Source organism: Rhinolophus sinicus, linkage group LG15 (genome assembly GCF_036562045.2).
Source record: "Rhinolophus sinicus isolate RSC01 linkage group LG15, ASM3656204v1, whole genome shotgun sequence".
Lineage (NCBI taxonomy): Eukaryota > Metazoa > Chordata > Mammalia > Chiroptera > Rhinolophidae > Rhinolophus > Rhinolophus sinicus.
In genome coordinates this window covers 31,554,660-31,569,842 of record NC_133764.1, presented here as the reverse complement: position 1 = coordinate 31,569,842, position 15,183 = coordinate 31,554,660, and the positions used below count along the sequence as shown (strand labels likewise).

At 38.6% G+C, this 15,183-nt stretch overlaps 2 protein-coding genes and 1 long non-coding RNA gene across 20 annotated transcripts in view; 2 read left to right on the top strand and 1 right to left on the bottom strand.

Moving 5' to 3' along the window:
• ABCA9 (ATP binding cassette subfamily A member 9) overlaps positions 1-2,515 on the top strand; it is a 50,246-nt gene extending 47,731 nt beyond the window's left edge. For all 18 annotated transcript variants that reach the window (XM_019732841.2, XM_019732842.2, XM_074319419.1 and 15 more), the window contains 2 exons: positions 1,611-1,666; positions 1,801-2,515. In XM_019732841.2, coding sequence (XP_019588400.2) covers positions 1,611-1,666; positions 1,801-1,902 — 158 coding nt within the window. In that variant the 3' untranslated portion in view covers positions 1,903-2,515. The remainder of the gene's footprint in view (positions 1-1,610; positions 1,667-1,800) is intronic.
• LOC141568796 (uncharacterized) lies at positions 2,317-15,032 on the bottom strand. The gene is made up of 3 exons (XR_012491989.1): positions 14,897-15,032; positions 13,526-13,632; positions 2,317-2,448 (listed from the first exon to the last, which is right to left on the bottom strand). It is a non-coding gene; the product is annotated as an uncharacterized LOC141568796 (long non-coding RNA).
• ABCA8 (ATP binding cassette subfamily A member 8) overlaps positions 10,751-15,183 on the top strand; it is a 66,119-nt gene continuing 61,686 nt past the window's right edge. The window contains exon 1 of the mRNA XM_019732845.2: positions 10,751-11,068. Coding sequence (XP_019588404.2) covers positions 11,057-11,068 — 12 coding nt within the window. The 5' untranslated portion in view covers positions 10,751-11,056. The remainder of the gene's footprint in view (positions 11,069-15,183) is intronic.

Below are 15,183 nucleotides of genomic sequence, written 5' to 3'. Positions count from 1 at the left end.
TTCCGTGAAGATTACACAAAATACAAAATATTGAAACGTAAGCTAGCATTTTTGTTGTTGTTGTCCAAATGTTAAGTTAGACACAGCTACACTCTCAGCTGCAAGATATTTATTGAAATCATGAGGTAGGCCAACAAAAATGCATGCCTCACAACAATTCCTTGCAGCTCCATACACTCATTCTTCCAGACCACCAGACCACTTTTAGATAATGCAAACTCCCACAAACCCAGCAAACCTGGGCATCACGTGCCCCCTCCTTGTTTCAGATGTGAAGACTTGAAGCTAGGAAGGTGGGATAGTTAGTTTTCTCTCTCTTTTTACCCAATTCCCTCCTCTACTCATAAAATGATGCTTTAAGCCTCTCCAGGGTGGAATGTAAGGGGAGGGGCGGGGAGCTTGATTGGATCATTAGAGCTGTGCTATGGCTTTAGGGCCTCCTGTGAAGAGATGAACAATCACTGGTCTTTTCTCTCATCGGGTGCTACTGAGGGTTCCTTGAAAACTCCCTCTCCCCTCCCGTCTGTAGCCTCTGACCACAGTCTGCTGGGGTGGGCAATGCCTCCTCCTCTTGGTCTCCAGTAAACACCTGGCTGTCCCTGGCCCCTTCTTGGAATCTCTTTATCCTTCGAGGAGGTCCTCTAAGGATACCTCCCACTTGGCAGTCCATGAGAAACATGCATATTCTTTGCTTTTCCAAACTTTGAAAGTGCAGGACTGTCAACCATGCACACCTTTTTTTCTATACGCAGTTCCAGACATGAGTCAAAAGGACCCATCCTTGTGTCCCCAAATTGTGGGCCAATCCCACCACAGCAATCTGATAACTTTGCTTCCCAGTCTTACCTTTCCACTTATGATTTCTCCCTCTTATGTACCTGCAGATTTGGATTCTCAGTCATAATCCAGATTGGTAACACATTGTAAACTCAAAATAGGATAATTCGAGGAAATTTTGTTTATAAAGGGACTATAAGGCACAAAGGCGCAAGGAACAGTGTAAGCCCTCGATGCTAAACCAGCAGAAGTGTTACCGTTCTTAGGTCCAAAGGAACTAAGAGAGGAAGCAGTGATGGAAACCTGGGGGTAGAGTCATGTAGAATTTGCCACCTTGAGAGAAGCAATGACTTTCAATCAAGGGACACAGTTGGTGTCAGGAAGGGTGTGAAGGGAATAAAGGCCTTGACCTCCCCTCTCTTCTGTCCCTCCCCCTGGGCTGCCACTGGTGGAGCCCACAGAGGGAGCCCCTTCAATCAGCCTCTGGAATGGACAGCAGGGGGGAGAAGCGTGAGGACGGAGGTAGAGGGGTGCACGGCCATGTTCCAGCACTGAGGGAACCATCCCTGAGCTTATCCCACATGGGTGCTCTGCAACCCCTTATGTTTTTTCTAGTCTTGTGCCTCTGCCCAAATTCTAAGCCAGCGGGAGAGTATTTCTATCCGTTATGGGACTAGGTCGTGAATTTGCATCCTCATATTTAGGCCACAAGTGCTTATTACCTTACCTTTTATGTTTAAGATCCAGTTGTATGTACTTTTGATACATGACTTGGTCAAACTCTCTGAATAAAAAGATATATGAATTCCTAATACACATTCTTCCTTGTGCAGTTAAACAGAGCTTCGACCTGGAGGAGTACAGCCTCTCACAGTCCACCTTGGAGCAGGTGGGTGCGTTTTAGTGATTTTCTATCATCCATGGAATATAAATGAATAACATGCATGCTCTCTGCACGCACTTGCAGCTCCAGGAGGCAGTGTGACAGCCGCCCTTTCTCTTAATTATTTTCCTCCATTTCAGGTTTTTCTAGATCTCTCCAAGGAGCAGGAGCTGGAAGATTTTGATGAAGACCAGGTTGATCTCTCAGTGAAGTGGAAGTTGCTCCCGCATGAAGAGCCTTGAAGCCCCACCTAGTCTATGTTGCTCTTTAAGCTTGTCACTCTTTTTAAAATACTATTTGATATCGTTAATATACCTTATTTCAGATCTGTACAAGGTGCTTTTGAAACTCATGTCATATTGTTCTCAATAATATTACTTCTAGTGGGACTCAGGAGTAAGGTCAGTGAGAGCAGTGAGGAAGCCAGATCGGACAGCCTGTGACCAGCAACCACATCCCATGTTTCATACAGCAGTAAGCTAAAAAATGACATTTACTATGGAGTTGTTTATGTTTCTTAGAACAATATAGAGATTGCTTCATTCTCTTCCTCTGCACTTCAAAATAGTGGATGTTTTCTTGTTTCTTTGATTAAGGTGTAAAGACAACGCTGATTTTAGGGGAAAGGGAGTCGATGACACAGCAGCACAGTATTTGCTTTTTGGAATTCACTTTTTTTTTGGTTTTATTTCTTCTTAATTCACTGATTTTCCTTTTCTGTCATTTTTCAGAGTTTAGACTGTAGAGTCCGTGTTTCACCTGTTGTGACTATAAAGGAAATTTGAAACCTGTTAAAATAAATAATTGCAGTAAGAATTTGAATAATCAAGTTGAAAATATATATAGTATATCTTATATCCAATTTTGAAAAGTGTTCCAAAGTTTATGTGTTTTGGTATAACTCAAGGGTCTATCCTTAGGTAAATCACCAAAACTTATTACTTTGTTATATTTTATATGCAATTGGTGTCATAAACACTGCCTCAAAGCTATCACAATATAATTGTTTTCTTAATCAAAATATGACTAACATACAATATTATGTTAGTTTCAGGTGTGAACCATAGTTATTCAACATTCATATATCTAAAGAAATCATCACCATGATAAAAGTATGGTAACTATCTGACACAGTACAATGTTATTACAAAATTATTGACTATATTCCCTATGCTCTGCATTACATCCCCATGACTTACTTATTTTATAACTAGAAATTTGAACCTCTTGTTCCCCTTTCCCCCTCCTTTTTTAATTTCTTAATTACCGTTGACTGTATTGTTCTGAAAGCACTTGGAGATGACATGCAGTTACCCTCTTGTTGAATCATCTGGAAAACTGCTGGGGCGGTTTCTCCTCTCTAACTGGTACGACATCTTTACAAAGAATCTTGAGGTAATAATGGCCCCACTTAATTTTTGTATGTTGTGTAGGGAGAGACCTGCCAATGCTCACCCATCCCATTTTCTCCTTGTGAACAGACTGGAAGATTTCACTTTCCAGCCTGATTACAGTTATCTGGGATGATATGACTAGCTCTGGACTATAGAATATAGAAAATGATGTCTGCAACTCTTGGGCCATAATGTCAATCTCCTGTTAGATCTTTAGTGCGATTTCTTTTTCTCATTTATGAGTCGGGAAATAAGGGACTCTGAGATGGCAAGTAACTCCAGTCCCTGCGTCACCACTTGGAGATGCACTGCCTAGAAGAGCCATCTGGACTGCGTAGGACTGAGACATAAAACACACACACCCGCGCATGCTCTAAAACAAAACCCGAAACTGCACCACTACAAACCACTTTGTGGTGTTGAGCTACTGAGATGACTGAGATTGTGCGGTTGCTAAAAGAGGTAGTTAACAACTACACTGACTAATATAATAGATCATGCAAAGAAAGGTGTGGGACAAACACCTGAAGTAAGTATTAATATTTCTCGAATAGGACACTGATGCAACTGCCAAAGACCTTTGAACTATCCCAAGCTGCCTGGCCCCAGCCCTTGCCTGGATCAGGATTATGCAAGAGTGACCCCTTCCCATTGTCTTCCTATTTATTTATCTGTGCTGACTTGGAACAAGTTGATATTTCCTTCGATCTCAATTTGTCTCCACCACACTGTCTTTGAAGCGTGTAGCCAAACAATCCTAATTTCCTGTTGTCATTGCTAATATAAATGCTTTCCTTGTTTTGATATTTATTGAGTTATATTCACAGCAATTTCAAAGCAAGAAAATTAATATCTCGGATTAAAATTGCTGTCTTGAAATGGCATTCTCATTGTAAATTTTGGAAATATTTTGCAAGTGTTCTCTTCAAAATCCCTCTTTGGGCACAATCTCACCCAAGATGCTTTTGGATGAGTCTACCCTTCCTCATATTGTAAAAATACTAGGAAAGGATGATCTAATTTAGATATACAAAGTGTCTTTTCAGTGAATGCTTGCAGTATTTGAAGTATTAGGTTGTTGCAAAAGTAATTGTGGTTTAAAAGGTTAAAAATAATTGCAAAGACTGCAGTTACTTTTGTACCAACCTAATAGAAGGTAAGAATAATTTATTCTAAGAACAAGATGAATGAAAAATTATAGTGATTATGAATAAATAAATTTAATGATACTGGGTTTATTCTTAAACTAGACATGAATTTCTCAACAGTGGCACTATTGACATTCTGCACTGGATAATTTCCTTGTTGGGGTGGGGGGAGAGAGGCTGTTCTGTGTGTTGTAGAATTGTCAGGGGCATTACTGCCCTCCAACCACTAGATGCCAGTAGCAAGCTGAACCTGCGTGATGTGACAATCAAAAGTGTCTATAACATTCTCCAAATCTCCCCCATTGCCTTAGAATTATGTGTCTTGAAACCAACTGCTTGGGAATTATATCATCTTGAGGCAAAGTTGTGTGTGAGGGGGTGTTGGGGCAGGGAGGGAAGGCAAGTCAAGGAGATTTCTTATATTTTATCTTGTGCAAGTGGAAAGTGGTACTATTTCTTGAGATTGAAAAAATAGGGAAGGAAGATGTGATGCGGGAAGCAGAGAAGAATCCAGAATTTGCTTTTTAAAATTTTCAAATCCTGATTAGATTTGTTGAATTAACATGGAAAAGTCCAGAATTCCTGAGTAGAGAAAAAAGGCTTTTCTCTGACTAAGCTCTTTACTTTCTTACTGTATAAAGGTAGTGTTTCATATTTTGAAACTAACAACTTTCTTCTGAGGCATAGAAGAGAACGTTTATAAATAGTAGATTCCCTCTGTAAGCTACCTCTTTAAATATGGCATAGCGAGCCAACCAAGTATAGCTGGCAGTTCTCTGCTGTAGTAATTGGCTGAAGGTCAATAAAAAAGCAATTTGGCTGAGAGTGGTCAGGTAAATTCAGTGTTCTCCGGCCAAGAGAATTGTAATCACAAGCTCTCTCTAGAAAGCAATCTTAATGAGAATTTCAAAGCTGGGAAACAGTTCAACCACAATGCAGACATGTCCAATGGTGGGGCAAAGGTGTAATGGCCACCGTAATAAGAAAGTATCTTCAGATGGAAAGACGAAGCAGGCAACTCCATAGAATATGACAGAATTTATTGTAGGATTATGTACTTAGGGGAAAATTGGGCCAGAGCAGACAAAGGGCCCGACAGTTTTGCACAAATTATTCTCTGCTATCAGATCGCTGTTACAGTACTTTTTTTAATAGTATAATTTGGGTAGTAATGATTGACAAGACAAAGGGACAAAGAATGTAGTAGCACCAGGCATCGTACCTGCTGGTGTCTTGGGATGGATGATTGCTTATAATCAATACTATGACCAATTTGATATTTATCTCGGTTGTCATACCATCCTGGCTGTTGCTGACAGAAACATTTATGGCTATATTTTAAGGAACACAGATAATCATCAACTAGAAAGCTCTGATATGCTTGCTAAGGACAGTGAAGTTGGTCAGTGGTCACGGCATGAAAATGAAATGAAACCCAGGCCACAGAGACTCAGTTGGTTTTGCTTACGTCTACATCTATGCATGTTGTAGAGACCAGGAAGAACTGGTAACTGTTTTCCTGGAAATAATGAAACCTACGGATAAACTAAGCTTCTAGATTACTTTCCAAAAGTAAGTTCATCTTTTTTTTCTGTCTTGTTCGTATCATGCGATTACAAATAAGATTCTCATATAGAAATGCCAAACATCTCTGGAGTAATTATTTTTATAATAATTAACTTAATGTTTAGGAATAGCTGCTGATTTATATCCCCCAGGGAAAAAAAAGGCTGGGTTAATAACTAACTTAAAAAAGTTTTTGCAACTATAGTAGTACCTCGGTTTTCGAATGTCTCCGTCACCGAACATTTTGGTTTACAAGCGCCGTAAACCCGGAAGTAAATGCTTTGGTTTTCAAACACCCCCCGGAAGTCGAACATGTCACGTGGCTTCTGCTGAGTGCAAGATCCTGAGGCCTAGCTGGCGGCTGTTGAGTCCTGAGCACCCGTGCAACATGGAGGTGATATTTGGGCTTATTTGGTGACTGTGTGCAATCAATCTGTGCTTATCTTATCTCAGGAGCACTCTTGCAACCAATTTGTTTTCGTGACTGTGTTCATGTCCTCTCAGGAGCCCTCTGCCAATCACCCCTTGCTGTGAGAAATGGATAAAAGCTGCAAAGCCTAGAGAATCAGTAACAGAACAACAATAGAGGTGAAAAAGGAAATTATTTCCAAACCAGAAAGTGGTGTCCATGTATGTGATCTGGCAACGCAGTTCGGTATTGCCAAATCTACAGTTTGTACCATCTTAAAAAATGAAGAAGCCACTAAAGGAGCCAATGTTGCAAGAGATGTTAAAACACAAGACAAAGAACACAGACAATTGAAGAAGTGGAAAAATTGCTTTTCATATGGATAAATGAAAAACAGTTGGCCAGTGACAGCATTTCTGAGAACATAATTTGTGAAAAAGCTTTACATTTGCATGCTGACCCCATCAAAAACACCCCTGGAACAAGTGCTGAGAGTGAAATTTTCAAGGCAAGTAGAGGGTGGTTTGAAAAGTTTAAGAGGAGAAGTGGGATACACAATGTGGTGAGACATGGTGAAGCTGCCAGTGCCAACAAAGAAGATGCCGACCAATTTGTTTTGGAATTTAAAGATTATGTAGAGGCAGAGGGTTTCCTTCCCCAACAAGTTTTCAACTGTGATGAGACAGGCCTCTTTTGGACGAAAATGCCAAAGAGAACCTACATAACAAAGGAGGAGAAATCATTGCCAGGACACAAGCCCACGAAAGACAGGCTAATCCTTTATTTTTGTGGGAATGCGAGTGGGGATTTTAAGTTGAAGCCTTTGCTAGTCTACCATCCTGAGAACCCCAGGGTATTTAAGAAAAACTATGTCATAAAAAGCAAATTGCATGTGATGTGGAGGGCAAACAGCAAAGCTTGGGTAACCAGGCCATTTTTTATTGAGTGGGTTCATGAAGTGTTCGGGCCAAGTGTAAAAAAATACCTCCAAGACAAAAACCTTCCAATGAAGTGCCTGCTTGTTATGGGTAATGCACACCCCCAGGCTTGGAAGACGAGTTGATGGAAGAGTTCAGTTTTATCAACGTAAAGTTTATGGCCCCCAACACGACTCCTCTCATCCAGCCCATGGGCCAGCAGGTCATATCTAATTTTAAGAAGCTTTACACCAAAGCACTGTTCCAAAGGTGCTTTGAGGTGACCTCGGATACAGAGCTAACCCTCAGAGAGTTCTGGAAGAATCATTTCAATATCCTACATTGCTTACATCTCATAGACAAAGTATGGAGGGGTCTGTCTCAGAACAATGAAGTCAGCATGGAAGAAATTGTGGCCAGATGCTGTCCCTGGACGTGTATTTGAGGATGTTGAAGAGGATGCTCCTGGTGTTGAGGATAATGTGTCTCTGGGAAAGTCCATGGGCTGGGAAGTGAGTAGTAATGACGTGGAGGTGTTAGTGGAGGATCACCAGGCTGAACTCACCACAGAAGAACTTCAGAACATTCTGACGGAGCAGCAACAGGTGGCAACTGAGGAACTGTCTTCAGAGGAGGAGGGAAGAGAAAGTGTTTCTACTGCACTGATCAAAGACATGTGCAAAATGGGTTGAAGTGCACATTTTTGTTGAAAAATATCACCCTGATAAAGCTGCCATAAGTCATGCCACTAACACTTTCATTGATAATGCTATGTCTCATTTTAGACACATTTTAAAACATCAGATTTTAAAACATCTGAGAAAGCAAATGTCGATTTAAAATTTTTTAGTGAGGAAAAGATCCAGTGAGTCTAAACCAGGCGTCAGTGGTGTAAAACAATCAAAGGAAGGAATGGTAGGAGAGGAGTCACCTACAGTGATTATGGGAGAGGACCACAGAACACCTGAACAACAGGCACCTATTGTGATTATTGAAGGGGACCCCCCCATCCAAACCATGACTATCATCATTGCAGGTAAGAAAAAAATCACATTTTCATTTTTATCATCTACAGTACTATTTTTACATTGTGTTTATTATTGCTTTTACAGTACAGTATATTGTGTTTATTACTTGCATTGTGTATCATTTTATGGATCTATGGTATCAGTAAATAGTAAAATTCATGCTAAATTGCTATTTTAGGGGTTGATTTTAAAAGTCTGGAATGGATTAATCTATTTTGGATTACTTTCTATGGGAAACCGTGCCTCGGTTTTCAAACGTTTCAGAACTCGAACGGTCTTCCAGAACGGATTACGTTCGAAAACCAAGGTACGACTGTATTTTTTTTTTTAATTTATTGGGGTGACAATTGTTAGTGAAATTACATAGATTTCAGGTGTACAATTCTGTATTACATCATCTATAAATCCCATTGTGTGTTCACCACCCAGAGTCAGTTCTCCCTCCATCACTATGTATTTGACCCCCCTTACCCTCGTCTCCCACCCCCCACCCCCCTTACCACTGTATTTTATCATGTTGAGACCAAAAAAAAAAAATGAGTATATAAATAAGCTGGAAATTTGCTAATGGATTTATCGTATGGAAATTAAGTATATCTTGCAAATGCATTTGCAAGCTTGAGTTGCAAGTGTATAGATAGATATGCGTAAATGAATGTATATATGATTTTATTGCATAACAATTTGCAGGCATTTTGGATACCCTTTTTCTAATTTTGATACTTTTTTACTAATAACATTTAAAAAATGTTTTATTGTCTCTGCCTCACTCTCAGACTTGTATTTTTTAAATGTATGATGTTTTCTTGTAAATGTAAGATACTTTTCTTTTACTCTTTGTATAGAATGTGTTCAGTCAGATTGACTAATATATGTTTTCCATTACATGGATATTATATCAAATCCACATCCTCTGCTGTTCAGAATAGTTTGTAGTGAAGTCTTTTGCTCATGGTGAACAGTAAGAGTTTTCTTTTGGTGTTAACATCAACGTGACAGGAGAAAAATCAGAACCTTCACAGTTAGAAGCATACTATGAAATTTATAATGACAAGTCTATGTGTTATTACTTTTTATTTGGATATGAGCCATAGAACATTCACAAATCAGGGAATGAAAAAAGAAAGTAAGCATGAGGGACAGCTCAATGAACTCATTTATACTGCAAGACTGATTCATGATAGAAAATCTGAGGGAGTTGGAGTCAGTTCTCCATGCTTCATGGGGCTGTGATTCTTTTTATAGGTAGGAGGTGACCCTCTTGGCCAGCTCTCCCTCCTACAGAATCCCTTTAAAAGTGTCCACATGACTAGAAGCAATCCATGGCCATCTAGCACACCCTAACCTAGTGCTTTTTGTCCTGGAAACTGCCTTCCTCCCTCCAGTTGGCACTCCATGGGCTTTCTAACCTCTTTACTCAGTCCGCCTCTACCTAGACTTCCTCTCAGGCTCATTAAGTAGCCATGAGGTTCTACCTCTAGGAATGCTCTCTGAGGCTGTCTTGGCTTATATGCCTCCCCTTGGAACTGACCCCTGCTTATCTTACCTGAGCTTTGTCTCTAGGAAATACTAGCAGAGCTCTGAGTGTCATCCTGCTCCATGAATAAAATGAAGCCTTCAGACAGGGTAAACCCACTCCTTACCTCTATACAGTATTCTAGGACAACTGTTCGGATGGCTCTTGGCCAATGTGGTGGGAGGTCAAGAGAGGAGGTCACTTCTCTCAAATGCCAAGACTTAAGCACCAACTGACATAGGCCAGGATGGAGCTGCCAATTTTGTACCTGTGAGCCCTGATCCATTTTTGCAAGCCATGCCCTTGGTATACTTTCCAGAAAACTAATGTTCCTTCTAAAATAACATTTTTGGGGGTAATTCAGACTGACAACTCTATTTCCTTTTGCAATTAAGACCTTTTGTGAACACTTACTTTTCAAGTGTTTAGAGGAGGCCCAGAAAATTGTGTATTTATATGGGATTTGTCGATGGAAGCTATGGAAAGATGTGATATTCTACTATGCACCAAAGGCCCTCCTTTGAAAGACACTTTGTGTTTCTGTTCGTGACATTGTGATTTATAGTAAGAAATATACAGAGGATGCCCAAAAAATGTATACACATTTTAAAAAAGGAAAAAATATTAAAATTGTAATTCTCAATATGTACTGATAACAAAAGATGAATACAAATCACATTTGACTTCTGCCATTACAAGAGGTGCTCAAGGTGGTTACCATCAGTGTCCAGACACGTCTGATTATGGGAACTGCTGCTTGAGCAACATTGACCAAAGTGTCCACCTGTGTACATTTTTTTGGCACCCCCAGTATATATTTAGTCTTCATCCTTGTTCCTGGCACAGAGCTCTTAAACCCTTGAAACCCCCTAAATAATGAAAGCTGTAAAGGTGACTTTTGTTATGTTAATGAGGAAAGTTTTGGACCTGAAGATGGGGGCTGATTGTCAAGAGAACCAACCATAAGATTGAAGGGTTGGAACTTTCAGTCCCACCTTCTCACCTCCAGGAGGGGACGGCTGGAGGTTGGATCGGTTGCCAATGGCCAATGATTTAATCAATCATGACTAGGTAATGAAACCTCCATAAAAACCCAAAAGGATGAGTTAAGAGAGCTTCCAAGTGGGTGAATACGTAGACATTTGGGGAAAGTGGTGGTTCTGGGAGGGCATGGAAACTTCAGTGCCACTTCCCGCAAGTCTTGCGCTATGTGTGTCTTCCATCTTGCTGCTCCTGGCAAAGGGAGGCTCCCCTCCCCTCCTCTGTCCTTGGAATATAGGTTCCACCTGCTATTACCAAAGTGGGAGCCATTTTCAAAGACACAGCCTTGAGAGAGCAATGTGTTGTTGGGACCATCCGGATGGTAATATGAACTTCAAGATCCTGGCAGCAAATGTGGAGATCTACTTGTGGCGCCTATGACAAGCCTTGTAAGTCCCTTTGCTTCTTAAAACCACCACCTACCAGTCTGCAGTGGTCTGCCTCTTCTGTCTCTCCTTGCCTTCCATGAATGGAGACCAATTTTAGATTTCACCTGGGAAGCTCCCAAGTTTGTGAACCAACAGTATTTAAGGCTCTGAAGTTCCCTTTAATCACTTATGTAAATATGTGCCATTGATTCTGATAGGCAGTATGTTATTATATTTTGTATAATCTTCAACTTTTATTTCCCTTTCCACTCAAGGTTATTCAATTTTGAGGTGGAATGCCTTTTAAAATTTTGCCACTAATTCCTAGTTTTATTGCATTGTTTTCTGAGAAACATTGTTTATACTATTTCTAATTTCATACAGAACTTGATCATTTTTGTGACCCAATATGGGATCAATATTTTTGACTGGTTCATGTGCACTAGAGGAGGTGTGTTCTCTATTATCAGGGTGTCAGGTTATTTATATTGACATGATATACTGACATACATTCAGACTTACAGAAAAGTTGCGAGAATACTTGCATACAAGCAACACACACACACACACACCTAGCTACACACAGTACCTTGTTGATAATTTTTAAAATAGATCCATGGAGCTATCTATATGAAACACCATAATTTTATGTTCTATATCTGTAAGTAGTACCTTTTTAACTATGTTGTTCAGATCTTCTGTAGCCTCACTATGTTTTGTCCAGTTCCTCTATCTTATACTGAAGTTGGTGTGTTAAAGTATTTTACTTTTATGCTCTTATTTGTCTCCTTGTGTCGCTTTGTAATTTTTGCTTTATAAAATTGGTAGCTGGGTTTTTGGTGAGTAGATATCCTAGTTGTCATAAATTTTTTTTATCATGTTTAATGTTTTTTCTTTGAATTATGTTTATCCTGAATCATCATTGCTATGTCTAATTTCTTATTTCTAATTACCTGGTATATGTTTTGCCCATCTTCTTTTATTCCTGATTTCAGCAATTTGTGTCTTTTGTCTTTTTTTCTTCTTCTCATGATTAGTGTAGTGAGAAGTTATCAATGGTATCAGACTTTCTAGTTAATCAGCTTCTAATTTCATTAAATTTCTCTATTATTTTTCCTGTATTTTTAAATTCTAGCCTTTATCTTTATTTCCACCTACTTTCATTTCCTCTATTTACTTTTTTTGTTTAATTCGCTCTTATTTTTCTAGTTTCATAAGGTGGGTGCTTAGATCATTAATTTTAGACTTTTTTTTTCTTATACTAGCAATAAAACCATAAATTGTCCTCAAAGTACTGTTTTAGTTGCCTCTCATGAAAATTTGATATGTTACATTTCATTTTTGTCAATTCAAAATATTTTATTTTTCCTTTAATATATTCTTTGAAATAAGGATTATTAGAAGTATGTTGTTTAATTTCCAATTATTTGTGAATTTGCCAGATAGATCACTAATATTAGTTTCAGTTTAATTTCCTTTTGGTCAAAGTACACTTTTATAATATATTCCTTAAATTTATTGAGATTTGTTTTCTGGTTTAACATAGGTCTGTTGTGGTAAGTATTAAATGTGCAATGTAAAAAAAAAAAAAACTTATATATACGTGTGTGTAAATATATATTTGCCTAGGGTGTTCAATAGGGGACAATTTGTTCAAGTAGCTTGATTGTGTTGTTCAAATCTCCTATGCACCTACTGCCTTTATATCTAGTGATTTTATCAAGCACTGAGATATAACTGTTGAAATCTCCAACCATAACTGTAGACCCACAAGTCGGCCTTTTCAGTTCTGTTTTTCATTCGTGAATTTTCAAGCTCTGCTTTTAGATCTGTATCCATTTAGGTTTTCATGTTTTTTAATGAAGTACCCCTATATTATTAGGAACTATTCCTCTTTATCTCGGGCAATAATTCTTGTCTTGAAGTCAATTTTTAAAATCATATTACTACAGCCACTCCTGCTTTCCTGTGACTAGGGTTTCTATGGTATATTTTTTCCCACTGTTTCAGTTTTTATCTTTGGGTCTTTAAATTTAGCTTTTTTTTTTATGCTGACAGCATGCGTTTATGTCACACTTTTGAAATTAAGTCTGGAAATCTCTTTTACAATTAGATTGTTTTCATTCTTTGTATTTAGTGTAATTATTGAAATGGTTGGGTTAGATGTACTATTTTATATTTTTAGTATACCACTTTATCTCTGCTATTGGCATACTAGATTTATTTATTTATGTATTTATTTATTTATGTATTTATTTATTTATTTATACTGGCTACAGGGTTTACATGTATTCTTAACAGTTTCTTTGCAGTGTGCCAAATTGTGTGTGCTATTTTTATTTTTCTGGAAAGTGTCTGTTTTGTCTTCATTTTGGGTAGACAGTTTTACTTGAAATCTAAGTGTACTAATGTCTTTCTGTACTAAACTGATGTGGCTCCGCTGCTATCAGCTTGCATGGTTTCTGTTAAGAAATTTACCTGGCTTCTTTGTAGTTGTTGTAGTAGAAACATTGATCTGGCACAATCTGCTACATCTTATCCCAAGTCGGAAGCATCCAGCAAATTTCTGTTTGAAGTTCACGGATCTGTGAATATTTGCAAAAGGGCACAGTGCTCAGAACTGAGTGGCTCAATCATCTATGAAGTATTTATGAATCAGAAAACAAAGAATTGAAGCAAATGTTCTGATTAATGTGCTCACTGAAATTTTAAGTATAGCAAAGAATATTGAAATGATAGAGAAGTCATCTGGTCAACTGGTCAAAAGAAAGTGGAAATGGCTATATCAACCCCAGACAAAGCAGATTTCAGAGCACAGAAAATCTCCAGGGATGAATGGGACATTACATAGTGATAAAAAGGCCAATTCACCAAGAAGACATCACAATCCTGAATGTGTATGTACGTAACACTGAGGCAGGTTAGTTAGCATGACTTCAGGCAGTCAGGAATTCCCTGGGAAAATGGACAAGGACAGTCATATCTTCAAGGCCGTAGCCCTAGGAAACATTAGCACAGGACAGCTGGTTTATTTCAAAAAGCTTTCACAAAAGCCTCCTCAAGGCTGAGAATTTGATACAACTCTACGAGTAGACATCAGCTTTTCTTCTTAGATATACAAGAAAAAGAATAAAAACAGAAGTCTTTTGCTTTAGCTAGTGGGCATCCCAGCTTCAGGTACTCCCTCCCACTCGGGAGCTGTAACTCTTTGCTTTAATAAACTGTCCTCTTATGCAACCTCTGGTCTCTCCAGTCTGTGCCTCCATTCTTCAGTTTCACGAGACTACAATTCTGGCACACACACACACACACACACACACACACACACACACATCAGAAATTCTACATCAACATCACAGTTCCAATTATATGAGGCAAAATCTGTTAGCTCTGAAAGGAAAAAGAAAAGTCTCTAATTTTTGTTAAAGCCTTCAATACTCTTCTCTCAATAATCAACAGAACTAGTGGAGAGAAAACCAACAAAAATAGATAAAAACAGAGCAACACCAAGAACCAACTAGATCTAACAGGTATTTATGTAATAACCCCCTCACTCAATAGCAGAATACATCTCTTTTCAAGTGCATGTAGAATATTCACCAAGCTAGATGATATCCTGGGTCATAATACAAGTCCTAAGAAATTTGACATACAAAATAAATCTTCAGACCATAATAGAATTAAACTAGACATCAATAACCAAAGATAACAAGAAAATCTCCAGACACTTGGAAATGAAACAACATATTTCTAAATAATTCACAGGTCCAAAAGTAGGTCTCGAGGGAGATTAGAACATATTCTGAACAGAATAAAGATAAGACACAGAGGAATGAAAAGCCCGATTACCCAAGTGATGATATCAATCAAGGAGTCGAAATCAATCAGACAGTCTAGAGCTCTGTGTAGAGAGAAGCTTTTCTCTGATGAAACTCTTTCCTCTCTCGTGGTTTCAAGACAGTGCTTAAAATTTGGTATGAGCCACAATCATCTTGGACATAATAGAGAAAAGCTTACAAATAGTAGATTTCCTCTATTAGACTGTTTTCTATCATACGATATGGCCAGGCAACCAAGTATAAATGCCACTGCTCAGCAGGAAATGGCTGCTTGTCAAAAGACAAACAGTCCAAGGT